At 40.7% G+C, this 17,529-nt stretch overlaps 1 protein-coding gene across 1 annotated transcript; it reads right to left on the bottom strand.

Annotated features, from left to right (window-relative positions):
* Nucleotides 1-278: 278 nt before the first annotated feature.
* RPL37 (ribosomal protein L37) lies at nt 279-3,553 on the bottom strand. Its single transcript, XM_014875554.2, has 5 exons — nt 3,496-3,553; nt 2,882-3,360; nt 2,058-2,193; nt 1,660-1,744; nt 279-390 (listed from the first exon to the last, which is right to left on the bottom strand). Exons 1-5 carry the CDS (start codon nt 3,551-3,553, stop codon nt 321-323), a joined length of 828 nt encoding a protein of 275 aa, XP_014731040.2. The 3' UTR covers nt 279-320.
* Between the last annotated feature and the right edge of the window lie 13,976 nt (nt 3,554-17,529).

Raw genomic sequence — 17,529 nt, 5'->3', positions numbered from 1 at the left:
GCTATGGCATACTGAGATCAGAGGCACACAGGGCAAATCCATGGTACCAATATTCCACTCCTCTAGCAGGGGAGCTCCTTCGAGTACTACATACATGCCTCTTTTTCAGTTCAGTGCAGAAATTATAGTTCTTTTCAAGACAGAGGTACTAGCAAACGAAGAGTCAATTAAAGGAGTGCTTTAAATTAATCAGTTCAGAATTTGTGTTTTTTAGTATTTATGTATTTTCATGAGTACTACATTTCAGTGAAGGAAAGTATGTAAAAAAAGGTGACAGGTTTTCTGGATAAGACCATTTATTTTAACAAATAGATGAGTCTTTAAGATGAACTGGAGGCTGCAACCGCTGCTCTCTTGGGCTTCGGTGTGGTTCCCTCACGGAATCCATTCCTGCAAGCAGAAATATGGTTACCACTTTTTGAGAACTTGATTCCTGCTCCAGGTTATTTTCTCACTGTTATGTTTTAGATGAAGCTCACTAGCATTTTTCAATTTATCTCAGCAAAGCACTGAAATCACTACAGAGTTCATCCATTCAGATCTTTTTAAAAAGAAACACATTATTAAAAATTGTCTTGAATAAGCAGTATGGTTTTCACCCTCTTCTGCTGAAGTTAATTTGACTTCTTGAAACAGGAAGATTTCATTATCAGAGTGAACACTGCAAATACAGCTCACTCGCTGAAAGCACATCTTAGTTCCCATTCTTTCTAAGCAATCTAACTAAAGAGGTCCTGTTTGTGAAGCCTGTTTCTTACAAAAATCCTCTATGTCTCCAACCACACTCTTCAGCCCTGAGCTTGCTTTTGGATGACATTTTGACTTGAGCAACACTCACTGGAAAGCAAGCTATAGCTGCACACTGGAAGATGTTTCAAGACTGCCACTAGGAAACAATGAACTAACCAAAACAAATTAATTGATCCCTCAACCAACACCCAAGACTGAGACTTAAAAATCTCCCACCTTTTGTTAATAAAGCCAATCTACACTTTTTTGTCAACACTCCTGAATTATATGATATTTTTCATATACCTTTCTTGTATAGTACACCAGAAACTACAGTTATGTGGGAATCATACAAAATGGTAATCATACAAAACCCCCACTACCTCCCAAGTACAAGTCAAAAGCTTTGTAACAAGTCTTAGAAATTTGCAACTCAGGATCTGATGTAATACCTATTTAATGGTGACTGAACTCTACATAAAGAGAGGGACCAGAAATTTGTCCTGAACTCTTTTCTGAGTGAGCAAATAGGGATTGAGTGCATTTTGAGACTTATCTCTATAAAACTCCCCACTTTAAGTGTAATCATTTATTTAACTGAATTAAAATAGATGCAGTACCACACAAAGCATTTTCAGATGTGGCCTTCTTACTACAAAAACTTCTGTGTTCTGTACTACCTTCATTTAGTAGAAACATCAGAACTTTTTACACACACTTTGTCTTACCAGTAAGTTTTTTGAATCCTCAATAGAGGACAAAATGCAGACAACTACACAAAGCATATTATTTCATGACGTATTTAAGAACATACCCGATTAAATGGCACTAAAACAAAATTACAATGTTGACTTTGAATGATGTATTTTGTTATTCAGTGGTGTCTATGCAGGATTTCACACCATGCTAGTCTGCAATAAAATATTATACCTGAATCGACGGTAGACCTTTTTCAGGTGCCTCATGCGACCAGTACCAGTCGTGTTGCGTCTTTTAGCCTTTGCACTCCAGTTATCTAAAATATATAAGTTACTGTTATTTACCTGCACCAAGTAATTTTAATTGCGTGTTACATTTGTACGTTACAATTATTCAAGCTAACAAAAGAAAAAAAAATCGACTATAATTGAAGTCCGTTTCTATGCAGTAATACTGCATTTTACCTAACATATAGTTAAATCACTAATTTGAACAAAGCTCCAAAATGCAAAATGACAAAACTACAAAATGACAGTTTTCCTCCTTGACTGGAAAATAAATCAAACTACTGAAAGAAAAAAAAAAACATGTTTTTTCAAACTACAGTCAGTTAAAAGTTTGTTACTTACACTTTCTCTTACGCTTAGCAGGATAACCACATTTCCCACAGGTCGATTTTTGCAGATGGTACGCCTTGGACCCACATCGACGACACAGGGTGTGTGTCTTATTTCGTCGCTTACCAAACGACGATGTACCCTTCGTCTGAAAAGCATTTCAAGACATGGAAATATCACTAACACTTCCAAATCACAAAACTAAAAGAACAAGCCTTAAAAAGCCGAGCGCAAACTTGTCATATAAACACGTCAGAGGCACATTCAACCGAACCACAACTCACTTTTAACTACAAGGAGTCTCCATTTTCAGGACTCACTGCCGCCATTCCTTATGTACCCCCGCCCCTGTACTGAAGTAAAACGGAGCCACAGCACGTTTGTATCTGCTGCCTTCTCCCCACACCTGTCACCCTAAAGCAGCAAACTGCTCTCTCCTGACGAAAACGAACTCGGTTCATACACAGCAGCTGCACACTCACCACTGGCGACCGAACATTCTCTTCCTACGTTACCGCCCGGCTGCTCGGCCACGTACGGCGGCAGCACGTACGAAACAGGAATTCCTAGAGCGCTCGCGGGCCCACATCGCACCACGGCCTCCTCGCCTGGCCTCGGCCCTGCCGCTTCCCCTTGCCCCGGCCCTGCCGCCATCCCCGGTCCCGGCCCCAGCGCCACCCCCGGCCCCGGTCCTGCCACCCAGCCTGGCCGCGTCGCAGCGCAGTGCGGAGCCTCCCGCCCGCGGCCTCGCCGAACCCCGCGGCGCTCCCGGCCTGGCGCAGCGGCGGATGGCAGTGGATGGAGGCAGATGTCCCACGAGCGAGCTCAGCACTCACCATCTTCGCCGGTCGCCAGCACCAAAGAGGCCGCGCCCCGCCCCGCTTCCGCCAAGGCCCCGCGAGCACTTCCGGGGGCGGCCGCTCGAGCGGGCCCGCGTCGGGGCCTGTGCGGGGGGGCGGTGCCGGGCCCTGTGTGAGGAGGCGATGCCGGGCCCTGTGTGAGGGGGTGATGCCGGGCCCTGTGTGAGGAGGCGATGCCGGGCCCTGTGTGAGGAGGCGGTGCCGGGCCCTGTGTGAGGGGGCGGTGCCGGGCCCTGCGTGAGGAGGCGATGCCGGGCCCTGTGTGAGGGGGCGATGCCGGGCCCTGTGTGAGGGGGCGGTGCCGGGCCCTGTGTGAGGAGGCGATGCCGGGCCCTGTGTGAGGGGGCGATGCCGGGCCTTGTGTGAGGGGGCGGGCGGCGGACATGGAGCGTGGCCGGGCACTGCGGGCACAGCGCTCGGCACCTCAGGCGCTGCCAGTACCTCAGGGCCACGTCCTGACAGTGATCACACCGGCAGTCGAAGTTACTTTTACAGAATCACCAATTTTCAATGAGATTTTTACAAGACTACCCAGTCCACCCGTCAGCCCGGCGCTGCCCCTGTAACTCTAAACCCCAAAACCACATCACCCAGTGCCACAGGCAGACTCCTATTAAACACTTCCAGGGAGAACGATTCCACCACCATCCGGGTAACCGATTTCTGACCACCCGAGCAGTGACAAAACTTTTAATGTGAATCTCCCAGTCTCTCAGGCCATTTTCTGCTGTCCTCTCGGCAGGCACAGTAGAAGAGACTGGCCCCCATCTCACTACACCTTCATTTCAGGTAGTTGTAGAGAGCAATGAGGTCTAACAGGTGAGCTTTGATGAGTGAAAAATATTTTGTGATTCTCTGAAAATATGTTATTTTTCACATGCCTGCCTACTCTGCATCCTCAGTAGACTTAAAATCTATACACAATTTTATCTTGAGAGAGTTCATTTCAGGGAAAATTGGAGAAAATTATATATATATATCTTAGTACCAGATCATTACCTTGTCATCACAAAGCCAGAAATTGATGCTATAGCCAGTTTATTTATCTTTGATTGCAGAATTGTGTAACTTGTCTTACAGTACATGCTTACAAAAGCATGTCTTTTCCTGGTAGGTTGAAATCTGTCAGGAAAATTAATCCACAAACACCAGAGGTTTATGTCCAAAAAGGAGACAGAGGAGTCCTTTTTGCTTTATTCGAATAAAGGGAGAGGCCATGGGACATTCCCCTGGGATCTCTCAAATTTTTGGAGGACACAGCCTCCTTTTTATCCTATTTTCCTGGCCGCATTTCCCTCTCTCTTTCCCCATCGGCTGAGGTACTTGAGAGGCACAGACTTCGCGGAACGCCTGATACCTGAAATTCTCCTCTAATGTATTCCCTCCCTTTTAATTTTTAATTCTTATAGAATTCGTAGTTTTGTCCCCGTTGCTTCTTTCATCTTTCGATATCCAATTTCATTTATCAGCAGCCCTACAGTTTGTTTGTAAAGGCAAATATCTTTTTCCATTCATCAATCAGTGGAATCCATCCCATTGTTTCTTTTATCTCTCAGTGCTAGCCTTATCTACAAGCAGATCCAAAGCTCATTTGTAAAGACCAATTCAACATTCCTCTCAAATCTTAATCCTTGTTCGCTGACTAAAAATGCAGCTTTTCCCAAGTACAGCTGTCTGGGCCTACCAAAAGCCAACAAACTGTGTGCAACCCTCCCACTATGAATGAGTTGAACCCCTATGAGATTGAGCTCATTGGTCAGCAAAAGAGCTAGTCCCATGGCACAGTCCCCAGAAAGGTGTGTCTGACCTGCTGCATTTTCACTCCTGAACAAACTATGTTCATATGGTTGTCTAAATATTAATTTATCCTCACTTTTTTTGGAGTGCTTTTGTTGAATTCTTTGGGTGCTAATTTACGTAGTGGGAGGCCTTTGACCTCTGCTAAGGTTGAGGAATAGGGAAAGAAGCCATTTTGGCTTCAGCAGCACAGCTTCCAGACCCAGAAAGCTGTGGCTCTGGCTGTTCACTCAGTTCTCTCATTTTTAAGTGGCAATTTCTGTTTCTGAAATAACAGAAATCTTTGCCTGTATTCATTTTACCTCACATGAAATCCAGGCATTTACTCCATCCGTGGTCCTGCAGTAGTTAAAAAGGAGATATTGGTTCCAAATGGTAAATCGTCTCATCCTAAATTAGGTATCTGAAGTAGGGTGAAAAAATGATCCTTGGGAGGAACCCTTCTTCCATAAATTCTAAGAGAAGCCTAGTCAGGCCCCTTAGGCTGGGCATATAGGTAGCTGAAGTTAGGTAAAATTAATTTTACCCTGGCTTGACTCAGTGAAGATATTTTATAGCAATTCTGTCTTCCTTACCAGAAATCAAAAGAGAAATTGCTCTATTCTATCAAAAGAGAAAGTGTTCTATGGATAAAATGCCATTCAGGAAGAAAAAAAAAAAAAAACAAACCCAAACCACTTAACTCAAATGGTATGAATACATCCTGCAGGCTGAACTGGAGTCATATTTCTCCCAGCAACCTTGCTGTGTGCCTTTTATCTAGTGCCTCCTTTGCTCTTTCTTTCTCACTAAATCTCAGAAATCTGGAAGATGGCATGGACATTGGACAGGTGCCATGGCAACAGCCTCCAAAGGAAGTGTGTTGGTTTGGCTGCCTGCAAGAATATGCAGGAATTATTCCTGTCCTTTGTGGATAAAAATAATCTTCATTTACATGTCTTCAGACCTGTTCAGAAAGAAAGATTTTCGCTATCACCACACATTTGTCTTTAGTATTCAGGAATATATTTAGGGTAGAGAATGGGCAGAGCTGTGGCTGACCCACTACCCTTCCAGAAGGTCTTAGCCCGTGTGAAGCTCTCAGGGGAGAACAGAGTTCATTGCCCATTGCTCAGAACCTACAGGCTCATGTACTGGCGGCTGCTGAATGGCACCGGTCTAAATTCAGCACTGACTAATTCACACTGATTCTTTGTTGCTTAGGAAGTAATCCAAAATTTAGAAGGTGACATGTATGGATTTCAGAACTGTCTTTTTGATGTAGGAAACAGCAGTCTGTCACTGAAACTGGTATCCCGTCACAGCTTCTGCACAGCATTTTGGTCCAGCCGGGTTTGTTGATGGAAAAAACCCCTGTGTTGTGCCAGCAAACAGTGATCCTATTAATCTAGGTTAGGATTTATTGAATACCGTATTCTGCACCATGTTCTGCAGCCTGGCTGATCTGGTTGCGGTTAAAACACTGAAGTAAAAAATTGATATGCCTTTAGAAATAAGCCTTAGAGTTTAGTCTAGTTCAGGGACAGGGAGACCAGGTCTGGCTAGGCATTAGAGAAGAAGGGGTCTGTGAGCAACAAATAACCTCAGTGACTTTTTTTTTTTTGCTCAGGTTTGATGTCATGCTACTACATCACACCATCACAGGGGTGCAATACAGCCAGGCACACCTTGTGGTGTGTCTGGCTTCGAAAAACAGAGTTGAACTGGTTTTACAGAACTTGAACTGCTCTAAGGACTAGTGTGTAACAAACACACCACTGATATCCAAGCAAGTTCTGTCTAATTGTGTGACATCACTCATTTGTGCACATGTGCAGCACATTTGCGCAAGCAGGAATGAGTTAAAGGGATGGGAATAGTGAAAATTCAGCCTTCATGTATTTGAAGCTAGTCAGCACTTAATATTAACTTCAATTGTCTTCAGTGGTGCAGAAGTCTTTATTTCTTAGTGTGGTCTCATAGATCAAAGGAATGCCTTTCGGTATCCTCCTGAATATCAAACTCTTTGACATAGGTAACAGCACCTCAGGAATGCTACAGGAAAACTGAGGAATTCAAGGACAACATTTTCATGAGGGTGGATTAGGTTGCCTTGTTTCTGAGCATCACCTTGATTTGCAGAGGTAACTATCTCAGCTGGAATTAGTGGGGAAGACACTGATTATTTGTTATCTAGCAGGCAGAAGCAGCCGAACTTCATTTGTATAGTATCCAGATTTTTCAGTTTGAAAACTTTCGTATGTGAGTTTGAACCAGAAACGTTGGTCACCACAAGATGACAGTAGAGTTCAAGTAAAACCTTTCTACTAAACAGCTCAGTAAAAACTCTCAAACAATAACAGTAAATGAGGTTAATAAATTGAAATATTAATGAATATTATCTGTACAGTTCTTACATCTCCATGACAATAACAGAAAATTTTAGCAAACAACAGTGCTTATGAATAAGCTTGTTGTATCCTGCTAAGAAACTAATAAGCATAATAGAAAAGTCTTTTTATTTGTTTAAGATGAAAATGAATACAAGAAATTTAAACAGATGACACTAACTTCTGAAATTGCTTGTTAAAATACAGTGGAAGTGGTAAAAAAATTATGACAACTCAATATTTTTTTAATTACAATTCTATGGCAGTCTTCCAGTACCTAAAGGGTGCTTACAAATAGGATGTAGGGAGACTTTTTACAAGGGCATGTAGTGATAGGGCAAGGGGGAGTGGCCATAAGATGGAGGAAGGCAGGTTTAGATTAGGTATTAGGAAGAAATTGTTTACTGTCAAGGCAGGGGTGCATTGGGACAGGTTGCCCAGAGAGGTGGGTGCCCCATCTGTGTAAGTGTTCAAGGCTAGGCTGGACGGGGCTGGTCTAGTAGAACATGTCCCTGCCCGTGGCAGTGGGATTGGAATGAGATGATCTTTAAGGTCTCTTCAAACTCAAATCATTCCGTTATTATTTTGCCACTCCTCAGCATCAGAGAGAGGGGTAGATTAGACAATACCCTTCAGACTACCTGGGGGATAGCACTAATACGTGTAGATCATGGCAGGAGCATGAGTACCATCACAAACAGAGCAGGAAGAGCTCCCCACCCATTGGCTCAGCTGCCTTTAACCTTTATCTTAGAGTAGTTGTAGGGAGGATCCTGGTTTCTTCCCCACTGGAAACCACACTAGAATCTTTCTTGTTCCATCTGGCAAGGGGAACAGGGAGAGCATATCTCTTCTCAGCAGAGGTAGGAACAAGACACACACTGGGACACACTTGCTGCACAGTGCAGCAGAATTCAGAAAATTCGGAATTTTGAAATGTCCCTAGTTTCTGTTTGTTTGGCTTTTTGCTTTGGTTCTGTTTTTGTTTCGTTTTGATTTTTATTTTTTTTTGTTTTCTTTTAATGTTTATGCATAGATACAGTACAGAGTTGTTTTTTTGTTGCACCAAAGTAATAGTTGGGGGGGGGTGGGGTTCACTGATTGCATCGCAGTTTGGGCTGAGCACCCAAACAGGATACATAGGAGAAAACCACAAATTCCTTTACAAGGTGACAGCAATTTACTTCTCGGTTCTATTGCAACAAATTATTCTTGTCTTGTTAGTCTTATGTTGACAAAAAACAACCTTTCTTGATCTTGTCTTGTTTGACACTGTTTCTTAAAACTTTTGTTGCATTATTCATGCACAAATGTATGCACACACAAACCTAGAGCAAATTTTTCTTTGGGGAGGTACAAAAAACATTTTAGCACCCACCATCTGGTGTTGTAGTCTGAATCACATTCCAGGTGGAAACACCTAGCTTCTAACCACATGCCTTTTACATTGCAGCAGGAAATATTTTAGTGAGTTGTGAGGAAAATGTTTGTACCAGTACAGACTACAAAGTACTGGACTTAATTTTCCTTCAGATGCTTCTGGAAGTTTTGAGAAAAAGCTGGTCAAATGGTTGTCTGAAATGGCATTTGGTGAATCTTGTAGTGGGAAGGCAAATAAGCTGGATGACCTTCTGAGGTTCCTCCTAGCTGTACTTTTGTCATGCTGTGATTTCATAAAAGGCCTCTAACTATAGAGACGTAACTCTATCTCTAATCTCTCAGGCTGTCATTTTCTCAGAAAAATGCATTTGACCAATTTTATACTTGGAAAAAAAAGGTCAGATCTTCACGAATTCTGCTTTCAAAATTTATCTACTTTTCCCATTGTGGTGGCTGGCCAAATAAGTGCTATGTCCCCTTCCTTAAATGCCCACTGACAAGCCTGCATTTTAAACATCCATCCTTCCCCTCTGTTATGTAAGTCTCTGACTTGCATTTTTGGAGTTTTTCTAAAGCACATTAAACCCAAAAGATTTATTATTGAAAATAATTATATAATTGAAAGGCAAAAGTTACCTAGTCACGATGCTGAGATTAGCTCAGTAGGTCAGAGCATGGTGCAAGCAACACCAAGGTTGTGGTTTTGATGCCTGTATGGGCCATTCACATAAGAGCTATGCTCGATCATCCTTGTGGGTCCTTTCCAACTCAGAATATTCTGTGAAACATGTGTGTATCTTTCTGTGCAGACACATACACAGATGGTACACGCTTAGCTGTACCAAAAATGTTTTCTTTCTTTTATTCTAAAAAAATATCAAAAGCTTGTCTCACTTATAGCTAGACACAGCCTATACAGAAGCCCAGGCATTATGCTGAAATTTGCTAACTTGGAAGCCGAGTGCCTAGACATAGCTTACGATGTTAATTCTTTTATACATCCAAATGTTCTGTATGAATGATACATGGGCATAATCTTTGGAAAAGAAATACAGTATTGACTGCTTGGGAAAAAAAGAATCTCTTTCCTGCAGAAGTGTTGGGAGTAAAAGTCTTTGGCTGTCTTATCCTCTCGATTTTTTCACTTTTTATGTGGAATTACATGCTTGGCTAGTTACGTCTCTGGCATTACATTCCCTCCTTGTGTTTCTCAGCTATGCTTTAAATGGATATGTGAATGACTTTATCTTTCATAATAGTCTGATTTGACTAAATGTGAATGATTTTACTTATTACCAGCCATTCCTTAGAACATGACTTGATATTCTCCTCCTGGAAATGCTGGAGAAATGCAGAGACATGCCATTTTACACTGTTTTCTGTCTCCCAAGATAAACAGATAATTCAGTTTTAGAGGACTCATCAAGGTTTGGCACCTGTTAGTGCTAAAAGAACTGGTACAGCATATACATGGTAAATTTTCGAATTTTTCATGTATATTACAATTAGAAGTATCCATGTATGTGAATAAATGCAATGCTGTGCGCAAAATGAAAGGTATCTGGTTTTCTTTTGGAAAAATGCATATCTCACAGATATTTCTAAGTTTCAAGCTTTACTTTAGATCTAATATTCAGGAAGAAAGATAAGTGTATCTAGTAAAATGGAAGGTCAAAGAAGAGGGCACTCTGGAAAATTGGGGCACTCATGTTTAATCTGAAAACCAGCAAAATGAGCCTAACATATTAGTTGTTTGTGTATGTATTTACTTCATCTTACATCTCACTTCAAGTGTTTACATTTTTCTTGCTACTACAAATGATTGCTTTTCCCAGTCACCTGGTCTCTCCTCTAGAAATAAAAATATAAGCTCACTTTAAGGTAGGAAAAACCTGTCACTTCCATAGCACTCCATACCCTGTATGGATTTGTGGGGGTTGCTTTTAATTTTTGGATATGAGACACAAGCTGTATTAAAAAAAGGCTTTGCAGTGGAACAAATTTAACTTTTATGTTTGCTGAAGATAAAGGCTTATTCCCCAGGTAAAAATAAGTTCACTTTCCTTCTTCAAATCACTGTTGCATTTTATTATTTTCACCAGCTGAGAACCTTCCCTAAGTACAAATGAATTGCTAACAAAGGTCAGCTCAACTTTGCAGTTACAAATGCTATCTTCTGTTTATTTTGGAAAGTTTTCCCTGTATCAGGCATTTTCAGCTTTGCATTTACTGGAATTGAGGCATACTGGCTTCATCAGGGAATTCCCCTAACACCCATGCACAATTTCCCTCTTACACTTCTTCACTTCATCAAAAGTAGACAAAACAGTGTCTAACCTTATTAATGTGTGTAAAGAGGACACAGAAAAGAAATTGAGCTTTTTGAATTTTTCTTTTTTGACCACAAACTGGAATTTACAATCCTGTGGCCACAAGACCTAGATTAGACCAACACACACAACACGGACAGTCGTCCAGATGCTGCAGGGCAAACTCAACTTCTCCAGCAGACAGTGGAGAATATGCCAGTATGTACAGTTTTAGATTTGGGTTGTCCCTTTAGTTAGTCCTTGTAAACTAATTGCACAATTTTCAGCAGAGCTTGAAACATACGTTAGGAAGAGATGTAGCCTGAAAAGTGTCTGCTCGATAAGGGAAAAATGTCTGAGAGAATGTTGCACTGTGTAAAGGTCACAAAGCTGTGACAAGTCTAAGCCTACTTATTCTTACTATAACAGCAGAATAAAAGATGGTAGCCCTCTCAGTAACAATATCTATAGTACTAATTTCAGTTTAATTTACTTTCATGCTCCATGTCTTGACCATTTTACAAATTTATAATTGACCTCAGTGCAAAACTGACCACCGACCTTTCTCATGGCTGATGCTTTTACATGGAAATATTCCCTGTCCTGATGTCCCTGCTTAAAGCCCAGCTGACAACTAAGCCCCATGCAGTTGCTTGTTCACCCTACAACAGTGGGATTGAGGAGAGAATTGGAAGGGTAAAAGCCTGAAATCTCGTGGGTTGAGATAAAGAGGGTTTAACAAAGAAAAACGTGTGCAAACAAGCAAAGCAAAATAAGGAATTCTTTCACTGCTGCACATGATCAGGTAGGTGTTCAGCCATTTCCAGGAGAGCAGAGCCCCATGACATGTAATGATTATGTCTTGTGAAGACAAACATCATCATTCCAAATGTTCCCCCAGCACCACCTTCTTCTCCCCACTCTATCTACTGAGCATGATGTCACATGGTCTGGAATATCCCTTGGGTCAGCTGTCCCACCTGTGCTTCTTCCCAGTCTCCCACAAGCCCCAGCTTCCTCACCAGCATGGCAGTAGGAAAAGCAGAAAAGGCCTTGGCTCTGTGCAATCCCTGCTTGGCAATAATAAAAGCATCTCTGTACTATCAACCCTGTGGTCAGCAAAAATCCAAAATATAGTGCTGTACTAGCTACTGTGAAAAAATTAACTCTACCCCAGCAAAAAACAACACACCTGCTTTCATTACTGTCTCACAAGACCAAGTATGTATTCACCAATAAATGAACTCTCTTGCCATGAGGCCCTACAAAGGATGAAACAGGAACTATCACAATCCTTATATTTTGCATTCCCTCTTTGGAATTATCAGTATTTATCTCTTCTTTTTTATAATTTATAAAAATCTCAAAGTTATTTGCTAGTTCTGGAAAGTCTGGAGATGGCTGTTTGCTGATTACTTTTTTCTAGCTATTAGAAGTTCTGCAGAAGCTCCACTTCTATTAGAAACACCATACTTTTGATTACTTTCATGATGGTCTTTCAACCAATATGCACAGAATGGGGTGTTTTCTCAGGCTAAGCAGGGACAAGTCCAAGTTCCAGAAATGAAGATTCTTTCAGAGATGTTTAGTGATATGGTCTCCAGCATCAGATAAAGCATTTCCTATTTATATAACTCTAGCTAATCAAAACTGTTACATAAAAGTAATTGGATGGCTGGATAGGAAGAAGTTTTCGGAGAATTTTATATCTAGAAATAAAAAAATACATCATTAGTATGGTCACAGTGACCCTGTGCTTCAGTCTTGCTCCTTTTAACTCCGCTGCAACTACAGACAGAATAACTCACTACGCTTATAAGCTTGTTGTGGAAGAAGTAGCTAATGTTGAGCACATCTAAACTTCTCTGGGCTCAGGTGAATCTCTGCAACTGCATTATCCCTTTCTTGTTACTGGTACATGTTTTCAATTATCGCAGGCTGATGGGGGTTGTGTACATAGCCAGTTCGGAATGAGGGAGAGCTGGAGTCAAGGCTGTGTCACTTCTGTTTCTGCACAATGCCCTGCATCTCTGTTGCCTCTATGAAAGTTTGCAAAACCTTACTTTATCTGTTGAACTTTGTTTCCAGATGGAAGATATCCACAAAAGCTTATTCCAGAAAGTTTCACAGTAGCAGTTAGGGTTAATTACTGACTTCTCAAGTAAGCTGACAAAATTAAAATTAATTTCAGATGGTCCTAAAAATGCTATAGTTCAAAAAGATATCCTAATAAGATCTGTTTCTTTGAAGTCCTGCCTTAATTTTGTTCCCTAACTCTCCTTTATGGGAAAGGAGACTTTGTTCTGCTTATTTGAAAACATTTTTAAGGTTTTAATTTCAAGATACTTGGAATTTTTCAGAGGGAGACTAATGGATTTTGATGAAAGATTTTGTTCAAGGTTTGCTGCTTGAAGCATTTTAGTTTTTCGACTAGTTTAAATAATAAGTCTAGAATATATTCACTGATTCAGAAAGAACCAGAAATATAAAAGCATGGGTGAGGTTGCTAATGGTTGATATTTGACATTCTATTCACTCTACAGAGAAATCAGAAAGAGATGATATTTTAGAAAGTACCAAGACCTCAGGCCAGAAGAGATCTGGATTATCAATGTGAGATACTGCTCTCTCAGGCAGTCATATAAAGCTCCTCATGAATTTATTAAACTGTAGGAATTAAGCTTAGAGTAAACAATGTAGAAAAATACAAGAAAAAAATCAACAAAAACTTAAATCATTGGATGCTTGTGAAAAATAGGCTTTATTTGGGTCTGAGGAGTAATTGCTTAGAACAAGGTCTGCAGTCCTCCCTGTAGTTTAATCTCTAATACATACCTTTATATATTGTGTGTGGTTCTGTGTCACTATTAACACAAATGGAATAATATTTCACTCTAGCCTGTTTCATGTGACTCTTTCTGTGTTAGCATATTTAAAGTGCTAAAATCTTGATACCAGCTCTCTGGTTCATAAAATTCACCTGTTTTTTATATGTGTGAGCCACTCTGTTGCTGGACACACGAGAGCACATAGATCTGCTGTAGACGGAGTACCTCTGCTTCTGCACGCAGCTGCAGGTGAGCTCTCAGAAGAGCTTGTGCAGAAGCCCTTGACCCCTGTGAGCTCTGTGGGCAATATTTTCAAGCTGAGAGGGACTCAAAGTGGATCTAAGCTTGCTCCCAACCCTTGGTGATGAACACCGTTGAAAATCCCTGTTTGCTGTCATCTCCCCAGACAGATGGTCTGAATCTGAGCAGTTTTTGTCAGCCTGAAGGTAGAATGTCTGAGGGAGGCAAATATCAGTAACACTACCAATGAAAAATAAATATAATAAATAAGTAAATAAGTATTCACCTTCAATGAACAGCTAAATTAGGCCTGTCTAGGTAACTGGTCACTAGATAGTATGGTACATTTGGAAGCCACAGTCCTGTCCAGGAGAGTCCTTTGGAGCAGTGAGCCCTATCTGCTAGTGTAGGATGAGCAAAAGCCAGAAGAGTTTGTGTAAGGTTGTGGTTCACTGGCACTTGAGTAGATGCAGTGGCTGGCTGCATCCACAGACAGAAGGTTCTCCTCCTGCCCTCCTTATTTTCCCACTTCCCACCTCTTTTGTCCCATCTCTCTTTTCTATGACTGTGTATGTTTTTACCCTCTCCATGAGTCTGTTGCTCATTGGGCTTTTCTGGGAGAAGACCTAACTCATCAACCCAGATTTTTTTTTTCTGGATTTACTTTTTGCTATTGTGATAAATTAAACTGGCTTAGAGAGGACTGAAGTGTGCCAAAGCTGGCACCAGATGTGCACAAGAAGCAAGCACAGAAGAATGGTGGTGGTTGGGAGTAAAAGCAGGCAAAGATGTGGAAAAAACAGAACAGTAATTGGATTTTGGGCAGTTTCAAGCTACTGAGTTAGTTCACCATGTCTTTTGTTTTAAGATCAGAACATAACTCTAACGAATAGTAATAATTTGTTTGCCCAGTGATGACCTTTGTGTACAATACAGCTGGAAATATCTGTGCTCTGGACAAGTCTCATGTATTGCTGATATACCACTGAAGCTCTCTTGAGTTTTGAATCCAAATAACTTGAGCTCTTTTATTCTAACCCAGTTCTTTCAAACCAGAACCCTCACAGCCCTTGTTTGTTTGGTGCAGTTTCTGCAGCATACAAATTCTAGTATCTAAGGCAATATCTTTCTACAAGGTCCCCTGAGAGACAATCATTTGCATTAAAGTTAGCACGGCACTAATGCTGTTTGACATATTTCATGGAGACACATCCCAAGGCATTGTCATCAATCCTTGAAACACGGCAAATACATTAAAAGCAAAACAGGCAATTAAAAAGCTTTAAAAAAAAGAAAGTGAGATGGCCTTAGCATACAGAAACAAATACAAAAACCCTCCAAGTCAATTTCACAATTCAAAATCATAATAACAGGATGTTCTTTCTCCACTCAGTTGTCACTGGAACCTTGGCATTTGCAGTAGTCACAGAGCACAGACTGTCTTTAGGGCTGTAATACATAATGAACTTGGACAATGAAGACACAAGACTATTTAAAGCTTGGTAAACTATTGAGTAACCTTAGCATCAATCCTATAAAAGGCCAGGAGTCTACAGGGAAATATCATTGATATAATTATATTCTGGTTGACCTTAGTGTGAAGTAGAATTCAGACAATACCATTACAGGCTGTCTCTAGACCAGGCAGGATATCATTAGTCCAGCAAATGAAGCATTGCATTAATCATTCCTGTGCTAGGACTATCATTTGATGCAAGACAAAAAGTCCCCTGCCTTATGGCTAATCCTTTGTGTCTCTCAAACTACTCCACTTTTAATCTCCTAAAACATCGGTTTTGATTCTAAAGAAATTTATTTTATTAATTCTAATGGTTTATTTATTATTACACAGTAGAAATGTTTGTCAAAAACCAAGTTTCTATGATGACACAGTAAAATGGTAACTAGATTGTTGCAATTTTCACAAACAGTAAGGGAAAATCAGCTTCCACTTCTCTGTAACTTGCCCTCTGCCCTTTGCTGCGTGCCACCAGGGGAAGCCATTGGGGCGCTCCCCAATAAGGCCTTTTACTGTAATTGATGTTATTGTGGAACTGCACGTCAGTCAACCTGAGACTGTACTAGGTGTTTCACAGACACAAAATTCAAATGTAAGTAGCTGTTGCATATTGCCTTAAGTGTCAAAGTAGGAAACTATATGAAATGGTTCAGATCTTAAATGCTATGTAGAAAAAAAGCAGCTGTAAGTACCCTATGAAATAAGAGTCTACCATTCCCAGTCCCACTGCTCTAGAGGAGAGACTGAACACCCATCCACTGCAAAGCAGTGAAGTGCCATGGAGCCGGTGGACTTGCAGTCCTAGGAACAGTACAAATCTAGCTCTACCCTCCGTCTGGTTTGCACCATGTTGGTTCAGTTCCTTCGCGTTTGTTACTCTGTTACAGAATCAGGAAAAAAGAAGGATCCTAATTCCGAAGGAAAAAAGATAAAATCATTAGGTTGAAATACCTGAAAATGTGTACTAAAAGGACTATTATACAGCATCTGCCAGAGTAACATTTTTGTCTTGCTGAAATACTTTTTGCAGGAAGACAGTCTATCAATATAAACTCATTTGAGTATGATACCATTACTAGTAAGGATTTGACTGTCTATTAATTGAGACCAGATCCCTGCCAACACACATACACTTTCTTTGTTAGCTCTACTTGTCCTTTTGAATATTTATTTGCATATTTTGTTTGGGACCAAATTACAGTGTATCTTGGTCTTGAGAGTTATTATAGGTAATGATATACTTACAAAAAGTGAAGTTGCTATCTAAGCCATTAAAACAGCTGACTGAAAGATTAAGACATATGTCTGGATAGAAAAAAATATTCTCTGCAATTCTGGGCCAGCTATTGAAAGTCTTAACTCAGTTTTAATAATTTCATTTGTGGGCAAATGACCACTGTCAGTGTTGAACAAATTGGTCATAAATTAAATAGGAGGATGAAGATTTTGATGAAAAGTAATAAAATACGTTGAAAGTCTGTGAATTACATTATCAAAGAGATTCATAGTTGCTAAACCTGAAAAGTCCCAAAGACAGGCTCTGGCTCATCAAAATTGGCTCTGAGGAGTAGACAGGTATCTCTTGTGTGAATGGAGTAGTGTGACCAAGATCTAGGCATCTCCTTAAGGAATGCAGACCATGCCAACAGAGTGCAGGGCTTAGAGCTCAGCATGTTGTGATGCTGTGACATGAAGCATTTAGTTTTCTGAGGACTGTGTAAGCAGTTCAGTATTGTTGTGGTAACTGAGTTCTAGTATATGAGGCATCTTCACAGGTGCTACTTTTCCATGAAGGCTTTATCTGGGGTGCACTAGGATAAATTAAGGTAAATTTCCCCAGCATTTTCGTTGGCATTTTCATGTCATTACTGCAGTGGATCAGCTCTGAAAAGTGAGCTTTCTTAATGAGTATCTCCACAAAAAACATGCAGACCAGAATTGACCAAAACTTGCATTCAGATCCATAAGCCGATTTTCACTGTGAAATTTGATACACAAAAATCAGTATGATTTTGGAAGTGGAGAATGAAGATTTGTGCTTAAAATGAAAACTTAGTAACATCAGCTTTATTCTAGAGCAGCTGCAGCTGTGAATTCAGCCGTGGTGTGTAGTGCATGTGACCTGGGATCTCTCAAAAGTCTTGTTCAGAGGAAAGAAACTATGCGAAGATAAGGAAAAGAT

The sequence above is a fragment of the Sturnus vulgaris genome, chromosome Z (assembly GCF_052056855.1).
Source record: "Sturnus vulgaris isolate bStuVul1 chromosome Z, bStuVul1.hap1, whole genome shotgun sequence".
Taxonomy (NCBI): domain Eukaryota; kingdom Metazoa; phylum Chordata; class Aves; order Passeriformes; family Sturnidae; genus Sturnus; species Sturnus vulgaris.
The sequence above is the reverse complement of the archived record's forward strand: the minus strand, read 5'-3'. Positions and strand labels throughout refer to the sequence as shown.